General features: G+C 42.5%; 1 protein-coding gene across 12 annotated transcripts in view; it reads left to right on the forward strand.

The window, feature by feature from the left end:
* NFATC3 (nuclear factor of activated T cells 3) overlaps nucleotides 1–21,939 on the forward strand; it is a 154,878-nt gene that overhangs the window by 25,913 nt on the left and 107,026 nt on the right. For 11 of the 12 annotated variants that reach the window (XR_013411022.1, XR_013411019.1, XR_013411018.1 and 8 more), the window contains exon 2: nucleotides 18,384–19,518. The exons of the other annotated variant lie outside the window; for it this stretch is intronic. Coding sequence is in view for 4 of the 11 variants with exons in the window: in XM_015126455.3 (XP_014981941.2) it covers nucleotides 18,384–19,518 (1,135 nt within the window). In the remaining 7 variants the exon portion in view is untranslated. The remainder of the gene's footprint in view (nucleotides 1–18,383; nucleotides 19,519–21,939) is intronic. 12 annotated transcript variants of the gene reach the window in all.

Genomic DNA, 21,939 nt, shown 5'->3' on the forward strand with positions numbered 1-21,939 from the left:
CCAATTTGGATGTCTTTTAATTCCGTTGACTCCCAGTGCAATGTTGAATAGCAGTGTTGAAAGCATGCATCCTTATCTTGCTCCTCATCTTGGGGGAAGGCTTTGTTTTACACCACTATGATGTTAGCTGTGGGTTTTTCACAAATGCTGTTTTTTTTTTTTGATACGGAGTCTTGCTCTGTCACCCAGGCTGGAGTGCAGTGGCACAATCTCTGCTCACTGCAAGCTCCACCTCCCGGGTTCACGCCATTCTCCTGTCTCAGCCTCCCAAGTAGCTGGGACTACAGGCACCTGCCACCACGCCTGGTTGATTTTTTTGTATTTTTAGTAGAGACGGGGTTTCACCATGTTAGCCAGGATGGTCTCCATCTCCTGACCTCGTGATCTGCCCACCTCAGCCTCCCAAAGTGTTGGGATTACAGGCGTGAGCCACCGCACCTGGCCTCACAAATGCTCTTAATCGTGTTAAGGAAGTTTCCTTCTATTCCTAGTTTGCTGAGGTTTTTGTTTGTTTCAGTCTTAAAAAGATGTTGAATTCTATCAAATCCTTCTTCTGTCAGTTGAGGTGACTGTGTGGGTTTGTTTTGTTTGTTTCTTTTTTTTTTTTTTTTGAGACGGAGTCTCACTTTGTCACCCAGGCTGGAGTGCACTGGTGTGATCTTGGCTCACTGCAATCTTCACCTCCCAGGGTCATGTGATTCTCCTGCCTCAGCCTCCCAAGTAGCTGGGATTACAGGCGCCTGCCACCATGCCTGGCTAAGTTTTTGTGTTTTTAGTAGAGACCGGGTTTCACCATGTTGGCCAGGCTGGTCTCGAACTCCCGACCTCATGTGATCCACCCACTTCAGCCTCCCAAAGTGCTGGGATTATAGGCATGAACCACTGCACCCGGCCCCTGATTGTGTAGATTTTTTTTCTTCACTCTGTTAATGTGGTATGTTATATCAGTTGATTTTCACATGTTGAGCCACCCTTGCATTCCTTGGATAAATCACATTTGGTCTTTTTTAATGTGTTCTTGGATTCAGTTTGCTACTGTGTATTTTGTTGAGGATTTTTGTGTTTACATTCATACGGGATATTGGTCTGTAGTGTCTTGCTTTGGTATCAGGAAAATACTGACCTCATAGAATGTATTAGGAAGCATTCCCTCTATTTTTTGGAAGAGTGTGAGAAAGAATGCTGTTAATTTTTGTCTAAGTGTTTGTTAGAACTGACCAGTGAAGCCATCTGTTCTTGGGAGAATTTTGACTATGATTCAATCTCTTTACTTATTAGAGGTCTGTTGAGATTTTCTTTTTCTTCTGAGTCAGTTTTGGTAATCTCTGTATTTCTAGGAGTTTGCTCATTCCTTCTAGATTATCTGATTTGTTGATGTATGATTGTTCGTAGTATTCTTCTTCTTTTTTTTTTTTTTTGAGACAGAGTCTCACTCTGTTGCTCAGGCTCGAGTGTGGTGGCGCAATCTAGGCTCACTGCAGCCTCCATCTCCTGGGTTCAGGTGATTTTCCTGCCTCAGCCTCCCTAGTAGCTGGTACTATCACCACACCAGGCACCACTACGCCAGGCTAATTTTTGTATATTTTAGTAGAAATGGGGTTTCACCATGTTAACCATGCTGGTCTTGAACTCTTGACCTCAAGTGATCTGCCTGCCTTGGCCTCTCAAAGTGATGATTATAGGTGTGAGCCACCACGCCCGATCCTGTTCATAGTATTCTTATTATCATAGTATTCTCGTATGTATTTTTGCAAACACCAGTTGTAATACATTCTAACAAAATCCACTTACGTTGTTCTAAGGTAGTGTTTTCTTTTTTCTTTTTTCTTTTTTTTTTGGGGGGGGGCGGAGTCTCGCTCTGTCGCCCAGGCTCGAGTGCTGTGGTGCGATCTCAGCTCACTGCAAGCTCCACCTCCTGGGTTCATGCCATTCTCCTGCCTCAGCCTCCCGAGTAGCTGGGACTATAGGCGCCTGCCACCATGCCTGGCTAATTTTTTGTATTTTTAGTAGAGATGGAGTTTCACTGTGTTAGCCAGGATGGTCTCGATCTCCTGACCTCGTGATCCGCCCACCTCGGCCTCCCAAAGTGCCGGGATTACAAGCGTGAGCCACTGCGCCCGGCCTCTTTTTTCTTTTCCTTTTTTTTTTTTTTTGAGACGGAGTTTCGCTCTAGTTGCCCAGGTTGGAGTGCAATGGCGTGATCTTGGCTCACTGTAGCCTCCACCTCCCAGGCTCAAGTGATTTGCCTGCCTCAGCCTCCCGATTAGCTGAGAATACAGGCATGCACTATCACGCCAGGCTAATTTTTGTATGTTTAGTGGAGACAGGGTTTCTCCCTGTTGGCCAGGCTGGTCTCAAACTCCTGACCTTGTGATCTGACTGCCTCGGCCTCCCAAAGTGCTAGGATTACAGGTGTGAGCCACTGCACCTAACCTTTTTTTTGTATTTTTAGTAGAGATAGGGTTTCACCATGTTGGCTGGACTGGTCTTGAACTCCTGACCTCAGGTGATCTGCCCGCCTCAGCCTCCCAAAGAGCTGGGATTTCAGATGTGAGCCACTGCGCCCGGCCTTCTTTTTTTTTTTTTTTTTCAATTTAATTTGATTTTAAGTTCTTGAATACATGTGCAGAATATGAAGGTTTGTTACATAGGAAAATGTGTGCCATGGTAGTTTGCCACACCTATCAAGCCATTACGTGTTAATTAAGCCCAGCATGCATTAGCTATTTTTCCTGATGCTGTCCCTCTCTCGTGACCCCCACCCCCAGACAGGCCCCAGTGTGTGTTGTTCCCCTCCCTGTGTCCCTGTGTTCTTATTGTTCACTCCCATTTATAAGTGAGAACGTGTGGTGTTCGGTTTTCTGTTCCTGAATTAGTTTGCTAAGGATAATGGCTTCCAGCTCCATTCATGATCTTGTTCTTTTTATGGCTGCACAGTATTCCATGGTGTGTGTGTACTACATTTTCTTTATGTTGTCTGTCATTGATGGGCATTTGGGTTGATTCTATGTCTTTGCTATTGTGAATGGTGCTGCAATAAACATACACATGCGTGTATCTTTATATTAGAAAGATTTATATTTCTTTGGGTATATACTCAGTAATGGGATTGCTAGGTAAAATGGTATTTTTGGTTCTAGGTCTTTGGGAGAATAATTGCTACACTGTCTTCCACAATGGTTGAACTGATTTACATTCCTACCAACAGTGTAAGAGTGTTTCTATCTCAGCCTCGCCAACATCTGTTGTTTCTTGACTTTTTTTTTTTTTTTTTTGAGACGGAGTCTGGCTCTGTCGCCCAGGCTGGAGTGCAGTGGCTGGATCTCGGCTCACTGCAAGCTCCGCCTCTCGGGTTTACGCCATTCTCCTGCCTCAGCCTCCCGAGTAGCTGGGACTACAGGCGCCCGCCACCTCTCCCGGCTAGTTTTTTGTATTTTTTGAGTAGAGACGGGGTTTCACCGTGTTAGCCAGGATGGTTTCGATCTCCTGACCTCGTGATCCGCCCGTCTCGGCCTCCCAAAGTGCTGGGATTACAGGCTTGAGCCACCGCGCCCGGCAGTTTCTTGACTTTTTAATAACTGCCATTCTTGTCCGGGCGTGGTGGCTTATGCCTGTGATCCCAGCACTTTGAGAGACCGGGGTGGGCAAATCAATTGAGGTCAGGAGTTTGAGACCAGCCTGGCCAACATGATGAAACCTCATCTCTACTAAAAATACAAAAATTTGCTGGGCGTTGTGGTGCATGCCTGTAGTCCCAGCTACTCGGGAGGCTGAGACAGGAGAATCACTCGAACCCAGGAAATAGAGGTTGCAGCGAGCCGAGATCATACCATTGCACTCCAGCCTAGGCAACAGAGTGAGACTCTGTCTCAAAAATATATAATGATGATGATGATGATGATCCAGCCTAAGCAACAGAGTGAGACTCTGTCTCAAAAATATATGATGATGATGATGATGATGATAATAATAATAATAATAATTGCCTTTCTGACTGGTTTGAGATGGTACCTGATTGTGGTTTTGATTTGCATTTCTCTGATCATCAGTGATGTTGAGCTTTTTTTCATGCTTGTTGGCCTGCATAAATGTCTTCTTTTGAGAAATGTCTGTTCATGTCCTTTGCCTACTTTTTAATGGGGTGGGTTTTTTTTTTTTTGAAATTTATTTAAGTTTCTTGTAGACTCTGGATATTAGACCTTAGTTAGATGGATAAATTGCAAAAGTTTTCTCCCATTCAGGCTGAAATGGAACAGGCTGCCTGTTCACTGTGATGATAGTTTCTTTTGCTGTGCGGAAGCTCTTTAGTTTAATTAGATCCCATTTGTCTGTTTTTGCTTTTGTTGCAATTGCTATTGCCGTTTTCATCAAGAAATCTTTGCCCATGCCTGTGTCCTGAATGGTATTATCTAGGTTTTCTTCTAGGGTTTTTATAGTTTGGGGTTTTACATTTAAGTCTTTAATCCATCTTGAGTTAATTTTTGTATAAGGTGTAAGGAAGGAATCCAGTGTCAGTTTTCTGCATATGGCTAGCCACTTCTCCCAACACTACTTATTAAATAGAGAATCCTTTCCCCATTGCTTGTTTTTGTCAGGTTTGTCAAAGATCAGATGATTGTACATGTGTGGTCTTATTTCTGAGTTCTCTATTCTGTTTCATTTGTCTGTGTGTCTGTTTTTGTACCAGTACCATGCTATTTTGGTGACTGGAGCCTTGTAGTATAGTTTGAAGTCGGGTAACGTGATGCCTCTAGCTGTGTTCTTTTTGCTTAGGATTGTTTTGGCTATATGGGCTCTCTTTTGGTTCTGTATGACTTTTTTTGAGACAGAGTCTCGCTCTGTAGCCCGGGCTGGAGTGCAGTGGCCGGATCTCAGCTCACTGCAAGCTCCGCCTCCCAGGTTTACGCCATTCTCCTGCCTCAGCCTCCCGAGTAGCTGGGACTACAGGCGCCCGCCACCTCGCCCGGCTAGTTTTTTGTATTTTTTAGTAGAGACGGGGTTTCACGGTGTTCGCCAGGATGGTCTCGATCTCCTGACCTCGTGATCCACCCGTCTCGGCCTCCCAAAGTGCTGGGATTACAGGCTTGAGCCACCGCGCCCGGCCCTGTATGACTTTTAAAATAGTTTTTCCTAATTCTGGGAAGAATGTCAATGGTAGTGCTATTCAATGGGAATAGCATTGAATCTATAAATTGCTTTGGGCAGTACGGGTGTTTTCACAATATTGATTCTTCCTATCCATGAGCATGGAGTGTTTTTCCATGTTTGTTTGTGTCCTCTCTGATTTCCTTGAGCAGTGGTTTGTAGTTCTCCTTGAAGAGGTCCTTCACTTCCCTTGTTAGCTGTGTTCCTAGGTATTTTATTCTCTTTGTAGCAATTGCGAATGGGAGTTCATTCACGATTTGGCTGTCTGCTTGTCTGTTGTTGGCATAAAGGAATGCTTGTGACTTTTGCACATTAATTTTGTATCCTGAGACTTTGCTAAAGTTGCTTCTCAGCTTAAGCTTTTGGGCCCAGACTAGGGGGTTTTCTAGATAGAGGATCATGCCGTCTGCAAACAAAGACAATTTGACCCTGTCTCTTCCTATGTGAATACCCTTTATTTCCTTCTCTTGCCTCATTGCCCTGGCCAGAATTTCCGTTACTATGTTGAATAGGAGTGGTGAGAGAGGGGCATCCTTGTCTTGTGTCAGTTTTCAAGGGGAACGCTTCTAGCTTTTTTATCCGGTATAACATTGGATGTGGGTTTGTCATAAATGGCTCTTATTATTTTGAGGTTTGTTCCTTCGATGCCTGGTTTATTGAGAGTTTTTAACATGAAGCGATGTTGGATTTTATCGAAGGCCTTTTCTGCATCTATTGAGATAATCATGTGATTTTTGTCTTTAGTTCTGTTTATGTGATGAATTATGTCTATTGATTTGAATATGTTGAATCAGCTTTGCATTCTGGGAATGAAGTTGACTTGATCCTGGTAGGTAAGCTTTTTGATGTGCTGCTGGATTCAGTTTACCTATTTGTTTGAGGATTTTTTGATTAATGTTCATCAGGGATATTGGCCTGTAGTTTTCTTTTTTTGTTATATCTCTTTCAGGTTTTGGTATCAGGATAATACTGGCCTCATAAAATGAGTTAGGGAGTAGTCCTTCCTTTTCAGTTGTTTGGAATAGTTTCAGAAGAAATGGTACCAGCTTCTCTTTGTACCTCTGATAGAATTCAGCCGTAAATCTGTCTGGTCCTGGGCTTATTTTGGTTGGTAGGCTATTTATTACAGCCTCAATTTTGTAGTTCATTATTGGTCTATTCAGGTATTCAGCTTCTTTCTGGTTCAGTCTTGGGAGGGTGTATGTGTCCAGGAATTTATCAGTTTCTTCTAGATTTTCTAGCTTATTTGCATAAAGGTATTTATAGTATTCTCTGTGGTTGTTTGTATTTCTGTGGGGTCAGTGGTGATATCCCCTTTATCATTTTTTATTGTGTTGATTTGATTCTTGTCTCTCTTCTTCATTAGTCTAGCCAGGCTCCTGGATGAATTGTGTTTTTTTTTTTTTTGTTTGTTTTTGTTTTGTTTTGTTTTGTTTTTGAGATGGAGTCTCACTCTGTCATTCAGGCTGGAGTGCAGTAGTGTGATCTCAGCTCACTGTAACCTCCACCTCCCAGGTTCAGGCAATTCTTCTGCCTTAGCCTCCCAAGTAGCTGGGATTACAGGCACCCACCACCACATCGGGCTAATTTTTGTATTTTTAGTAAAGACAGGGTTTAACCACGTTGGCCAGGCTGGTCTTCAACTCCTGACCTCAAGTGATCTGCCTGCCTCGGCCTCTCAAAGTGCTAGGATTACAGGTGTGAGCCACCACGCCTGGCCTGATTTTTTTTTTTTTTTTAAGGGTTTTTTTTTTGTGTCTCTATTTCCTTCATTTCTGCTCTGATCTTGGTTATGTCTTGTCTTCTGCTAGATTTGGGATTTGTTTACTCTTGGTTCGCTAGTCTTTTAGTTGTGATGTTAGGACATCGATTTGAGTTTTTTCTAGCTTTTTGATGTGGGCACTTAGTGCTATAAATTTCCCTCTTGACACTGCTTTAACTACATCCCAGAGATTCTGGTACATTGTCTCTTTGTTCTCATTGGTTTCAAATAACTTCTTGATTTCTGTCTTAATTTCATTATTTACCCAGGAGTCATTCAGGGGCAGGTTGTTCAATTTCCATGTAGTTGTGTGGGTTTGAGTGAGTTTCTTAATGTTAAGTTCTAATTTTATTGTGCTGTGGTCTGAGAGACTGTTATGATTTCAGTTCTTTTGCATTTGCTGAGGAGTGTTTTACTTCCAAGTATATGATTGAATCTAAAGTGCCATGTGGCACTGAGAAGAATGTATATTCTGTTTTTGGGTAAGTCTACTTGATCTAGAGCTGAATTCAAGTCCTGAATATCTTTGTTAATTTTTGTCTCGATTATCTGTCTGATATTGACAGTGGGGTGTTAAGTCTCCCACTTTTGTTGTGTGGGAGTCTAAGTCTCTTTGTAGGTCTCTAAAAACTTGTTTTATGAAACTGAGTGCATATATATTTGGGTGCATATATATTTAGGATAGTTAGCTCTTGTTGAATTGAACCCTTTACCATGCTGTATGCCCTTCTTTGTCTTTTTTTGATCTTGTTGTTTTAAAATCTGTGTTGTCAGAAACTAGGATTGGAACCCCTGCTTTTTTCCTGCTTTCCATTTGCTTTGTAAATTTTCCTCCATCTCTTTATTTTGAGCCTGTGCATGTCTTTGCATGTTAGATGGGTCTGTTGAATACAGCACACCGATGATTCTTGTCTTTTTAGCCAGCTTGCCATTTTGTGTCTTTTAATTGGGATATTTAGTCCATTTACATTTAAGGTTAATATTGTTATGTGTGAATTTGGTCCTGTCATCATGATGCTGGCTGGTTATTTTGCAGACCTGTTAGTGTAGTTGCTTCATAGTGTCATTGGTCTTTGTACTTGAGTGTGTTTTTGTAGTGGCTGGTAATGGTTTTTCCTTTCCATATTTAGTGCTTCCTTCAGGAACTCTTGTAAAGCAGACCTGGTGGTGCTGAATTCCCTCAGCATTTGCTTGTCTGAAAAGGACTTTATTTCTCTTTTGCTTATGAAGCTTAATTTGTCCAGATATGACATTTGGGTTGGAAATTCTTTTCTAAGAATGTTGAATATTGGCCTCCAATCTCTTCTGGCTTGTAGGGTTTCTGCTGAGAGGTCCACTGTTAGTTTGATGGGCTTCCCTTTGTGGTGACCTGTCCTCTCTCTTCCTGCCCTTAACATTTTTTCCTTCATTTCAACCTTGAGAGAATCTGATGATAATGTGTTTTGGGATTGATCTTCTCATGGAGTATCTTACTGGGTTTCTGTGGATTTTCTGAATTTGAATGTTGGCCTATCTTTCTAGGTTGGGGAAGTTCTCATGGATGATACCATGAAGTATGTCTTCCGACTTGGTTCCGTTTTCCCCGTCTCTTTCAGTTACCCCAGTCATAGGTTTGGTCTTTTTTTTTTTTTTTTTGAGATGGAGTCTCGCTCTGTTGCCCAGGCTAGAGTGCAGTGGCGTGATCTTGGCTCACTGCAACCTCTGCCTCCTGGGTTCAAGCAATTCTTCTGCCTCAGCCTGCTGAGTAGCTGGGACTACAGGCATGCACCACCACGCCTGGCTAATTTTTATATTTTTAGTAGAGATGGGGTTTCACCATCTTGGTCAGGCTGATCTTGAACTCATGGTCTTGTGATCCACCTGCCTTGGCCTCCCACAGTGCTGAGATTACAGGCGTGAGCCACCTCACCTGACCAGATTACTTTTTACGTAATCCCATAGTTCTTGGAGATTTTGTTCATTTCTTTTCATTTTTTTTTCTTTTCCTCTAGCATTGTTTGCCTGTCTTATTTCAGCAAGATAGTCTTCAGGCTCTGATAATCCTTTCCTCTGCCTGGTCTGTTCAGCTATTGATACTTGTGGTTGTAATTGTGAAGCTCTCTTGTTGTGTTTTTCAGCTCAGTCAGGTCATTTATGTTCCTCTCTAAACTAGCCATTCTGGTTAACAGCTCCTGTAATGTTTATCGTAGTTTTGCGCTTCTTTGCATTGGGTTAGAACATACTCCTTTAGCTCAGTGAAGTTTGTTATTACCTACCTTTTGAAGCCTGTCAATTCATTCTTCTCAGCCTCTCAACCCAGTTCTCTGCCGTTGATGGAGAAGTGTTGTGATCATTTAGAGAAGAGACACTCTGGCTCTTTGAGATTTTAGCATTCTTGTGTTGATTCTTTCTCATCTTTGTGGATTTATCTGCCTTTGATCTTTGAGGCTGCTGACCTTTGGATGGGATTTTTATGGGATCTTTTTTGTTGATGTTGTTGCTTTCTGTTTGTTTTTCTTTTAATAGTAAGGCCCCTCTTCCATAGGATAGGGCTGCTGCAGTTTACTAGGGGACCACTCCAGACCTAATTCATCTGCCCCCTCCCGCACCTGGAGGTATAAGCAATGGAGGCTGCAGAACAGCAAAGATGGCTGACTACTCCTTCCTCTGGGAGCTTCATCCCAGAGGGCACGGAGCTGATGCTGGCTGGAATGCTCCTGTATGAGGTGCCTGGCGACCCCTGTTGGGAGGTCTCACCCAGTCAGGAGGGATGGGATCAGGGACCTGCTTAAAGAAGCAGTCTGGCTGCCCCTTAGGTGAGCAGGTTCAGCTGTGATGGGGAGAATTCTCGTCTGGACTGCCAACAGGCAGGAAAGACTAGGTCAGCTGAACCGTGAGACCATAGCCACCCCTACCTGCAGAGGCTTCTTCCCAGGATATCAGAGTTCTGTCCATAAACTCCTGGCTAGAGTTCCTGCATTTCCTGCAAGGAAGTTTCGCCTGGTGAGGAGGGAAGGGTCTGGGTCCCACCTAAGGAAACAACCTGGCCACAATCTGCCACCACCACTGTGTTGCGCTGTGGGGAATTCCTCTTGGTCCAAACTGCCAGGTCTCCCCAACACCAGCAGAGCAAAACGGCAGACAGGAACCGCAGTGATGGCAACTGCCCCTTTCCATGGGAACTTGGTAGTCTTAGGCAGTGTCCAGCCTGCTGCTGCTGGCCACAACCTGAGCAGGTTACACAGCTCTGTGCTTGGGTCCCAAGGCCCTGGTGGCATAGGCTCATGAGGGGATCTCTTGATCCATGGGATGTACGGATCTGTGGAAAAAGTCTGGTTTCCCGCATGGGGTAGCACAGTCACTCACCATCTCCCTTGGTTGGGTGTGGGAGTTTGCCTTTGTGGCTACCGGGTCAGGTTGTTGCTCCACCTTGCTTTTCCTAGCTCTGTGTGGGTCACACCAACCACCTAGTCAGTCCCAGTGAAATAACTTGGATACCTCAGTTGATGGAGCAGGATTCACTGGCCATTTTTGTTCTCAGTGGGAACCGCAGACTGGAGTGGCTTCTAATCGGCCTTCTTGGCTCCTCCTGCCTAAATTAGTGTTTTCTTTACTTCTTTGAAAATGCTTTTACTTTAAGTTGTTTCTTTCACACTGTTCATGGAGGCTAATTGTTTAATTACTTTAAACTCAGCATTGGCTCTTCAATAAATAACAACTGAGCAGATGCTGGTAACATCTGGCAGCACATCAAGGGCCAAGGAAAACCACCTTTTTTTTTTTTTTTTTTGGAGATGGAATCTTGTTCTGTTGCCAGACTGGAGTGCTGTGGCGTGATCTTGGCTCACTGCAACCTCCAACTCCCTGGTTCAAACCATTCTTCTGCCTCTGCCTCAGCCTCCCATGTTGCTGGGGTTACAGGCATGTGCCACCACGCCCAGATGATTTTTGTATTTTTAGTAGGGGTGGGGTTTCACCATGTTGGCCAGGATGATCTCGAACTCCTGACCTTGTGATCCACCTGCCTTGGCCTCCCAAAGTGCTGGGATTACAGTCATGAGCCACTGCGCCCAGCCAGAAAACCACTTTTTAAGGAAATCGTTTGTCTTATTTTGTAATTAACCTATTAATGTTGCTACCAGTGTCCTCAGTTTTTCTACCAGTTGTTCTTGATGAAAGGCTAATAGTCTTGTAAGTTTTTCTCTGAACATATTTCTTTGATTTCTCCAGTCAAATACAATTTAAATAACTCACCATCAGTAAATGACTTTCTTTTGTTCTTTTTTTTTTTGAGACCGTGTGTTACTCTGTCACCCAGGCTGGAGTGCAGTGCTACAATCTCAGCTCACTGCAACCTCCGCCTCCCGGGTTCAAGTGGTTCTCCTTGCCTCAGCCTCCCAAGTAGCTGGGATTACAGACGCCCGCCACTACACCTGGCTAATTTTTGTATTTTAGTAAAGACGAGGTTTTGCCATGCTGGCTAGGCCGGTCTCGAACTCCTGACCTCGTAATCTGCCAGCCTCGGCCTCTCAAAGTGCTGGGATTACAGGCGTGAGCCACTGGGCCTGGCCCCAGTAAATGACTTTCTTTACTTTGCTAACAAATGAGCCATTTTATTTTCTCTCTCTGTGGTTTTTTTTTTTTTTTTTTTGGGAGACGGACTCTTGCTCTTGTCACCCAGGCTGGAGTGCAGTAGTAGTGCAATCTCGGCTTACTGCGACCTCCGCCTCCTGGGTTCAACTGATTCCCTGCTTCAGCCTTCCAAGTAGCTGGGATTAGAGGTGTGTGGCACCATGCCCAGCTAATTTTTGTATTTTTAGTAGAGACAGGGTTTCACCATGTTGGCCAGACTGGTCTTGGACTCCTGACCTCAAGTTATCTGCCCTGCTTGGCCTCCCAAAGTGCTGGGATCACAGGCGTGAGCCACCACACCTGATTAGGTTTAAAAAATTTTTTTTTCTTTTCCTATGAGTTGGGAGTATTATGATGAATGATTTACTGTGGTAATGCATGTATGTGTATATATATATATATATATATATATATATACATGGCCATAATGTTATTGCACATCTAATTTAGTAACGGTATAACCACACTCTACTATGCTTTAAGAGGGCAACATTCAAAGTCTACTTTTCTTTTTGTGTTATGCACTAGTAAAATTTTTTTAAAGTCACAGTATATACGTATGTGTTGCTCTCATTAGAACTTTGTTACTGCAATTTGTGTCCATCAGGCAGCAATGTGAAGGAATAAGGGGTAGCACATGTGGTCCCTTTGACAGCTACTCAGCTCTACCCTTGTGTGAAAATAACCATAGATAGTATATAAATGAATGAGCATGGCTGTGTTTCAATAAAACTTTATTTATGAATGCCAGAATTTGAATCATAACTTTTTTTTTGTCATGACACAGTTAAAAACAATTTTTGAAACCATTTAAAACCATTAGCTTGTCGGCTATAGAAAGACAAACTATTGTTTGTAGGCTTTCTATAGCCTACAAACTAATGATTTTAAATGTGACCTACCACCAAGGCCAGATTTGGCACATGGACTGTATTTTGCCAACCTCTGCTTCATACTATACATAAAAACATTCGTAAGACAACTTGGGTTGTCCAGATTACTGTATGCTTGCATGGGGCCATCTGGTGGTTGAAGGAACATGGAACAAGTAATTCTTGAGATGGTGAAATTTCTGAAGTACCTTGAATTTGAGAACTCTAGACTTGGAAATCTGGATCTAGGACTGTTTGTCATAGATTGTAGTAGCTGCTTGTATCATTTCCAGAGGTTGGACACTTGGGAAAAAGATAAAGCAGCATTCCCACAAATTTTGTGTTCAGATCTCTGCAGTACTTTAAGACATCATTCTGACGTAGAATATGTTTGCTCCATCTACAGTTTATTTGGGAGAAGGGTGTGGATTTCAGCATTAGTCAACAACTGAAAGGGGCTGATACAATAATTACATTTGAATAAACTGTAATTCCATGGGTGACTTTCTGTCCTTTTTTCCTCAAAGGGTTGGGATTTAATTAATTTTTCCTATTTAATCAAGTACATTCTTAAGGAAAAAGGCAGTTTGAAAATAAGCAATAAGATTAGATGAAATTAGTAAAGAACAGTTGTTCTGCATGACTTCAAGGTGCTATGCCCTTTGAAAAACTGTTTGCTTGTTTTTCCTGTCTCTTTCCTTTTCTTTGCAACCATCTTCTCTCATTTTAGATTTCCTGCTTCTAATCTGTGGACTAGATGAGCATATAATATTATGGGATCTAAAATTGAGTAGAGAGGATCTGAACAAGGGGCCAAGGAAAATTTCTGTGAGTTAAACACATGAGCTTTATGCTGTATATTTTGAGTGTTCAGAGGCTTGTTTTACTTCTGTGCGCTTGAGCACCATTTAGATAGTTGACATTGTGAGCTAAGTTTTAGAAAGTTTTAGCTGTCATCGTAATTCAACAGTCTGATAGCATTGCCAAGAAACATGGCTCAAAAATTCCTAATTGAGGATTTTGCTGACATAACTTAGGAGTAACATAGATTCTCTAAGGGAAGCAATTCCAACAACCTTATTTATTTATTTATTTATTTATTTATTTATTTATTTATTTTGACGGGGTCTTGCTCTGTCATCGAGGCTGGAGTGCAGTGGCGCTATCTTGGCTTACAGCAACCTCTGAATCTCAGGCTCAAATGACCCTCCTGCCTCAGTCTCTTAGGTACCTGGGACTACAGTACCAGCCTGTAGTCTAATTTTTGTATTTAGACATGCCTGGCTCACTTTTGTATTTTTTTTTTTTTTTTTTTTTTTTTTAGGAATGGGTTTTTGCCACATCGTCCAGGCTGGTCTTGAACTCCTGAACTCAAGCCATTTGCCTGCCTTGGCCTCCCAAAGTTCTGGGATTACAGGTGTGAGCCACCATGCTTGGCCCCAAAAACTTGAACAAATGGTTTATTATAGACCTAATAAATGTCAGGGACTTACTTGGTAGGTACTGGAGATAACAGCAGTTGAAGTTGTTCTCAAATATAATAGAAATCATGTCATTCCCCTTTTTAAAATTCTTACATGGTTTCCATTATTCTTTGAATAAAATCCAAACTCCTTACTACGGTTCTTCTAGGTCTTGGCTTCTTCTAGCTCTACGCTTTCAGTTGTTAACTCTAGCCATCTTGGGCGTTTCTTAAAGAAACCAAGGTGTTATTTGTCTCAGACTGTTTATGCCTATTCTCCTGTGTTGGAACCATCACCTTCTCTCCCCAGCCCCACTGACTCCCTTTCTTTGCTTGCTGGTTCCTATTTATCTTTCAGGTTTTAGCTTACATGCTACCTTCTCAAAAAGGCCATCTTTGTACTCTGTAAAATGTGTTCCTTCTCTAATTCTCTCTTCTACCGCTTAGTAACACTTACCATTTTTAATTTGTGTTTTTGTCAGTCTCTCCTGAGACTGAGACTGCTTAATGAAAGCAGGGACCATATGTGTCTTATTTACTTTTTATGTACCTACCATCTAGAACAGTTTCTATAAAATATTAATCACATTATTAATAGATGGTGAATGAATGAGCACCTTCTTCACTTGGCTTGTGGGATGCTGCATTCTTTCGGTTATTCTTCCGTTTCACTGATGTCTCTTCTAACCTCTTAACTCATTCTTCTTTTTCTCCCTAATCCTAAACTTTGGAGTTCCTTGTGCCTCAGTTGCCTGCTTTCTTCTCTATTTGTACTAATTTCTTAGTGATCTTTTGGTCTTATGGCATAAATTTCAAGTATACATTAATGACTCGCAATTTTACATAACTAGCTTGTGTTCTTATGTACAAATATCTACTTGACATTTCCTCTTGGAAAGCTTACTGAAATCTCATATTTAATATGTACAGAGTAGAAGTTTTGGTTTCTTATCTCAAGTCTGTCTCACTTTATTTCAGTAATTACTATTCTTTCAGAAATTCAGAAAATTTCAGAAATAAATTTTCTTTGTGTGTGTGTGTGTGTGTTTTGTTTTTATTTTTGTTTTTGTTTTTGTTTGAGACAGAGTCTCTCTCTGTTGCCCGGCCTGGAGTGCAGTGGCACGATCTCGGCTTACTGCATCTCCGCCTCCTGGGTTCACGCCATTCTCTTGCCTCAACTTCCCGAGCAGCTGGGACCACAGGCGCCCACCACCACGCCCGGCTAATTTTTTGTGTTTTCAGTAGAGACAGGGTTTCACCGTGTTAGCCAGGATGGTGTCGATCTCCTGACCCCTCATGATCTGCCTGCCTCGGCCTCTCAAAGCCCTGGGATTACAGGTGTGAGCCACTGCACCCAGCCAATACTGTGTTTTTTTTATTTTTTGTTTTTGTTTTTTTTGAGATGGAGTCTTGCTCTGTTCCCGAGGCTAGAGTGCAGTGGCGCGATCTCGGCTCACTGCAAGCTCCGCCTCCCAGGTTCACCCCGTTCTCCTGCCTTAGCCTCCCGAGCAGTTGGGACCACAGGCGCCTGCCACCACGCCTGGCTAATGTTTTGTATTTTTAGTAGAGATGGGGTTTCACCGTGTTAGCCAGGATGGTCTCGATCTCCTGACCTCGTGATCTGCCCGACTCAGCCTCCCAGAGTGCTGGGATTATAGGCGTGAGCCACCGCGCCCGGCCAATACTGTGTTTTTAATAATAGTTCAAGGCTTTAAACCTTGGTGTCACCCTTGACTGTTCTTTCACATCCAGTCAACGAAGTTCCATCAGCACTACCTTAATCCAAAATCTGACTTCTTAATGCTGCTTCTACTTTTACCACTCACTACCACTTAGGTCCTGTATTCCATCATTTCTCACCTGGGTGATTACAGTAGCCTCCTAAGTTTATATCAGATCATATATATCAGATGATGATACTTTTCTGTTTGGAATGCTCCAGTGGTTTCCCATTTCACAAGGCCTTACCTGACTGCTCTCTCCCTGACCACCCCTGGCCCTCATTATTCTGCCTCCTTACTCAGTTATTCTGCCTTACTCGTTATTCTACCTCCTTACTCAAAAGTCCCACTGGCCTCGCTTTTTCTCACAGTGCACTTCAACAATGCTCTACCTCAGGTCTTTGCACTTACTATTATCCTCTGCCTGTATTATGCTGCTAACTTTCTGTATAGCTCAGTTACATTAATATTCTTCTGCTGTTTCCTCAAATATTAGAGAAGGCTTTCCAAACTTTCCTATTAAATTAACATCTTCACGTCCTCTGTATTTTTTCCCGTTTTATTTTCTCTTATAGCAAATATCACTGCCTGACATATTTTACTGAAATGTAAGCTCCATGAGGAGAGGACTTTGTTTTGTTTACCATGGTGTTTTTAATATTCAGAATATGCCTGCTTACATAGTAGTTGCTAAAAAAAATTTTGTTAAATGAATAAACTGAATCATGTTGTTTCCAGTGTAGATAGAATAGGTATATGTGATTGAAAAATGAACAGCACAAAGTTAGCACCCCAAAAATGGCAAAGTGGAATAAAGAAACATTTCTGAAGGACATTGTTGAACTGTAATCCCAGCACTTTGGGAGGCTGGGGCAGTTGGATTGCCTGAGCCCAGGAGTTCAAGATTAGCTTGGGCAACAAAACGAGACCCTGTCTCTACAAAAAAAAGAAAAAAAAATGTGCTGGGAATGGTGGCATGCACCTGTGGTCTCAGCTACCCAAAAGATTGAGGTGGGAGGATCGCTTGACCCGGGAGTTTTAGGCAGCAGTGAGCTATGAGTGTACCACTGCACTCCAGCCTGGGTGACAGAGCGAGACCTGGTCTCGAAAAAAAAAAAAAAAAAAAAGTCCGGGCATGGTGGCTCATGGTTGTAATCACAGCACTTTGGGAGGCCAAGGCGGGTAGATCACTTGAGGTCAGGAGTTTGAGACCAGCCTGGACAACATGGAAAACTCTGTCTCTACTAAAAATACAAAAATTAGCCGAGTGTTGTGACAGGCGCCTGTAATTCCAGCTATTTGGGAGGCTGAGGTTTGAGAATCACCTGAACTTGTGAGGCGGAGGTTGCAGTGAGCCAAGATCACACCATTGCATTCCAGCCAGAGTGAGACTCTGTCTCAGGGAAAAAAAAAAAAAAATTAGGCGTGGTGGCGAGTGCGTGTAGTCCCGGCTACTCAGGAGGCTGAGGCAGGAGGCAGGAGAATTACTTGAACCCAGGAGGCAAGATTGCGCCACTCACTGCACTCCAGCCTGGGTGACAGAGCAAGACTCCATCTCAAAGGAAGAAAACCAAAAACAAAAACAAAGAAAAACCCACTTTTGGAGCTCTCCTACCTTTGACTTCTTGTTGTGTTGGATAAATATATACAGGTTGATAATGCAGGTTGTTAAGTTGGATAATATATACAGGTCATATTCAAAATCTGGAATGTTCCAATATCCTACACTTCTTAGCTCTGACATGATGCCACAAGTGGAGAATTCTTAACACAGACTTTTTTTCATTCACCAAATTATTAAAAAATATTATCCAAAATTACCTTTCAGGCTATATATATAAGGTATATATGAAACATAAATGAATTTCATGTTTAGACTTGGGTCCCATATCAAGATATCTCATTGTGTATATGTAAATGGGCCAAAAAAAAAATCCAAATTCCTAAACACTTTTGGCCCCAAGCATTTTGGATAAGGGATATTCAGCTTGTGTCCCCTCCCCCTTTTTCAGCTACATTGAGTTGGATTTTCTGTTCATTGTAGCCTAGGAATATCATTTCTTTTCTCTTTTTTTTTTTTTTTTTTGAGACGGAGTCTTGCTGTGTCACCCAGGCTGGAGTACGGTGGTGTGATCTCAGCTCACTGCAACCTGTAATTCTATGAGTATTTTTTAGAATTATGGATGTGATTTTTTTTTTTTTAAATACATTTATTGGGCTGGGCACAGAGGCTCCCTCACACCTGTAATCCCAGCACTTTGGGAGGCTAAGGTGAGAGGATAGCTTGAGCCCAGCCTGGGCAACAAAGCAAGGCCATGTATCTACCAAAAATGACAATAGAAAGTAACCAGGAGTGTGGCATGTACCTGTGTCCCAGCTACTCCGGAGGCTGAGGAAAGGATCACTTGAGCCTGGGATGGGAGGGTGAGGCTTCAGTGAGCTATAATCACACCATTGCACACCAGTCTAGGTGACAGAGTGAGACCCTGTCTCAAAAAAAAAAAGAATAAAATCTTTTTCAGAGCATAATTTTTCCTGATTATCTTTTTAGAAAATGTGGAAATAAAAAGGAAAAATTACATATGTAATTGTATATGTAATAATCACACATATCTGCAGAAATAACCAGATGCATTGAAAAAACACACACATGCCACCTCTTTAGTGGAGCTGATGACATACATTTTATATCTCACTTTTTTCTCTCAAGATTGTTATTATTTACTTTCTCATCGAGTAATTTATACGTCTGAGTTTTCTAATTTCTTGTTTTGTTGGTTTTCTTTTTTTTTTTGCCTTCCTTCCCATAGATCTTGAGCCAGATGATTGTGCATCCATTTACATCTTTAATGTAGATCCACCTCCATCTACTTTAAACACACCACTTTGCTTACCACATCATGGATTACCGTCTCACTCTTCTGTTTTGTCACCATCGTTTCAGCTCCAAAGTCACAAAAACTATGAAGGAACTTGTGAGAGTCCTGAATCTAAATATAGCCCATTAGGTGGTCCCAAACCCTTTGAGTGCCCAAGTATTCAAATTACATCTATCTCTCCTAACTGTCATCAAGAAATAGATGCACATGAAGATGACCTACAGATAAATGACCCAGAACGGGAATTTTTGGAAAGGCCTTCTAGAGATCATCTCTATCTTCCTCTTGAGCCATCCTACCGGGAGTCTTCTCTTAGTCCTAGTCCTGCCAGCAGCATCTCTTCTAGGAGCTGGTTCTCTGATGCATCTTCTTGTGAATCACTTTCACATATTTATGATGATGTGGACTCAGAGTTGAATGAAGCTGCAGCCCGATTTACCCTTGGATCCCCTCTGACTTCTCCTGGTGGCTCTCCAGGGGGCTGCCCTGGAGAAGAAACTTGGCATCAACAGTATGGACTTGGACACTCATTATCACCCAGGCAGTCTCCTTGCCACTCTCCTAGATCCAGTGTCACTGATGAGAATTGGCTGAGCCCCAGGCCAGCCTCAGGACCCTCATCAAGGCCCACGTCTCCCTGTGGGAAACGGAGGCACTCCAGTGCTGAAGTTTGTTATGCTGGGTCCCTTTCACCCCATCACTCACCTGTTCCTTCTCCTGGTCACTCCCCCAGGGGAAGTGTGACAGAAGATACCTGGCTAAATGCTTCTGTCCATGGTGGGTCAGGCTTTGGCCCTGCAGTTTTTCCATTTCAGTACTGTGTAGAGACTGACATCCCTCTGAAAACAAGGAAAACTTCTGAAGATCAAGCTGCCATAGTACCAGGAAAATTAGAGCTCTGTTCAGATGACCAAGGAAGTTTATCACTATCCCGGGAGACTTCAATAGATGATGGCCTTGGATCTCAGTATCCTTTAAAGAAAGATTCATCTGGTGATCAGTTTCTTTCAGTTCCTTCACCCTTTACCTGGAGCAAACCAAAGCCTGGCCACACCCCTATATTTCGGTGAGTTGATGGAAATGGCTGCTGGTCATTTTTCATGTTTATGGGTCGTGGCATATAACTACATTATCAATATATAATGATTTGACTATTTCTCCTCTTCCTATTTTTTAAAAAAATTCTACCAAAAAACTTAATGTTTATTTTCGTTTGAATCTTAAAAATATTTTTAGATAGGTTAAATATAATTTTAAAAGTATATAGCCAATGAATTGTTGATAATAATAAATTACATTTAAAAATCCTGGCTGGGTTTGGAGGCTTCTGCTTTGTATTCCCAGCACTTGGGAAGCTGAGGCAGGAGGATTGCTTGAGCCCAGGAGTTTGAGACCAGCCTGGGCAACATAGCAAGATCCTGTCTCTACAAAAGAATTAACCAGGCATAGTAATATGTGCCTGTAGTCCTAGCTGCTTGGGAGGCTGAGGTAGAAGGATTGCTTGAGCCCAGAACTTCAAGGCTGCAGTGAACCATGATCATGCCATTGTACTCCATCCTATTTCTACCAAAAAAAAAAAAAAAAAGTTTATTGTAAAACTTGGATAATAATATGAATTTAATTACTAAGAAAACTATATGGGGCCAGGCGTGGTGTCTCATGCCTGTAATCCCAACTTTGGGAGGCCCTGCCAGGCAAATCACTTGAGTCCAGGAGTCACCAGCCTGGCTGACGTGGCAAAACCATGTCTCTACAAAAAATATAAAAATTAGCCAGGTGTGGTGGCACACACCTGTAGTCCCAGGTACTAGGGAGCCTGAGACGGGAGCATCGCCTGAGATGGGAGATGGAGGCTGCAGTGAGCTGAGATCGTGCCACTGCACTGCAACCTGGGTGAAAGTAAGACCCTGTCTGGACCACCCCCCACAAAAAAGAAAAAAAAAGAACCTATTAATTACATTTACAGAATCAATTTAATCTATAATTGATTAGAAAAAACAACTTTTATGTATTAAATTCCCACATGGAGTTGTACCTGTTAGGATTTTTGTTTTGTTTTTTTGAGACAGCATCTTGTTGCCCAGGCTGGAGTGCAGTGGTGCAATCATAGCTCACTGCAGGTTCGACCTCCCAGACTCAAGCAATCCTTATACCTCAGGCTCCTGAGTAGCTGGGACTATAAGCATATACCACCACACTCAATTATTTGGGGGGGAAAAAAATTTTTTTTTTTTTGGTAGAGATGGAGTCTTGCTTTGTTGCTCAGGCTGATCTCACTCCTGGCCTCAAGTGATCCTCCTGCCTCAGTTTGCAAAGTGCCAGGATTATAGGCAGGAGCCACTGTGCCCAGCCAGGGGTTTTTCTTTTCTTTTATTTTTTTCCCTTTTTTTTTTTTTTTTTTTTGAGATGGAGTCTCGCTCTGTCGCCCAGGCTGGAGTGCAGTGGCCGGATCTCAGCTCACTGCAAGCTCCACCTGCCGGGTTCACGCCATTCTCCCGCCTCAGCCTCCGAGTAGCTGGGACTACAGGCGCCCGCCACCACGCCCGGCTAGTTTTTTGTATTTTTAGTAGAGATGGGGTTTCACCATGTTAGCCAGGATGGTCTCGATCTCCTGACCTCGTGATCCACCCGCCTCGGCCTCCCAAAGTGCTGGGATTACAGGCTTGAGCCACCGCACCCGGCCTTTTTTTTTTTTTTTTGAGACGGAATGTCACTGTCGCCAAGGCTGGAGTGCAGTGGCACGGTCTCAGCTCACTGCAACCTCTGCCTTCCAGGTTCAAGCGATTCTCCTGCCTCAGCCTCCCGAGTTGCTGGGATTCCAGGCACCTGCCACCACCCCTGGCTAATTTTTTTGTATTTTTAGTAGAGACGGGGTTCCCCCTTGTTGGCCAGGCTCCTGACGTCAGGTGATCTTCCCACCTCGGCCTCCCAAAGTGCTGGGATTACAGGTGTGAGCCACCGTGCCCGGCCAATGCTTTTTTTCTCATTGAGAATCTTTATTTCTCAATCCTGATCTTTAGAAAAATAGAATTATGGTAATGAAGACAACTTTGAACCCATCCCTTTGCTACTGAAATTTATCTTAATTTTTCTAGTGGTTTGCTTAAGACTGCAAAACAAATACAGAAGTAACTGAGAGTTGAAGTTGGATTTTTTCAGACTAATAAAAATTAATATCCTTGAATTTCATAGGAGTAGGACTTAAAGCTAGGCTGAGAACATGGAAGGAAACAATGAAATAATTTAGAAATTGTACTTGACCTGTAGACATATGAAGTTTTTCTTTTATAATCCATATTTTAATGTTAATATATCAAAATGAACCTTTGGGCCTTTAAGCAATTTAAATGTTCTTATTGATAAGGTAAAAAAAAAGTAACATTTAGAGATGCTGGAGTGACGGGCTGTTTTCCGACCAAACATGTACCAAAATTAAATTTTTACTTCAAATTGCAGTATATTGCTGAACAGAAGCAATTTTTCAGAG

This window comes from Macaca mulatta, chromosome 20, assembly GCF_049350105.2.
Source record: "Macaca mulatta isolate MMU2019108-1 chromosome 20, T2T-MMU8v2.0, whole genome shotgun sequence".
Lineage (NCBI taxonomy): Eukaryota > Metazoa > Chordata > Mammalia > Primates > Cercopithecidae > Macaca > Macaca mulatta.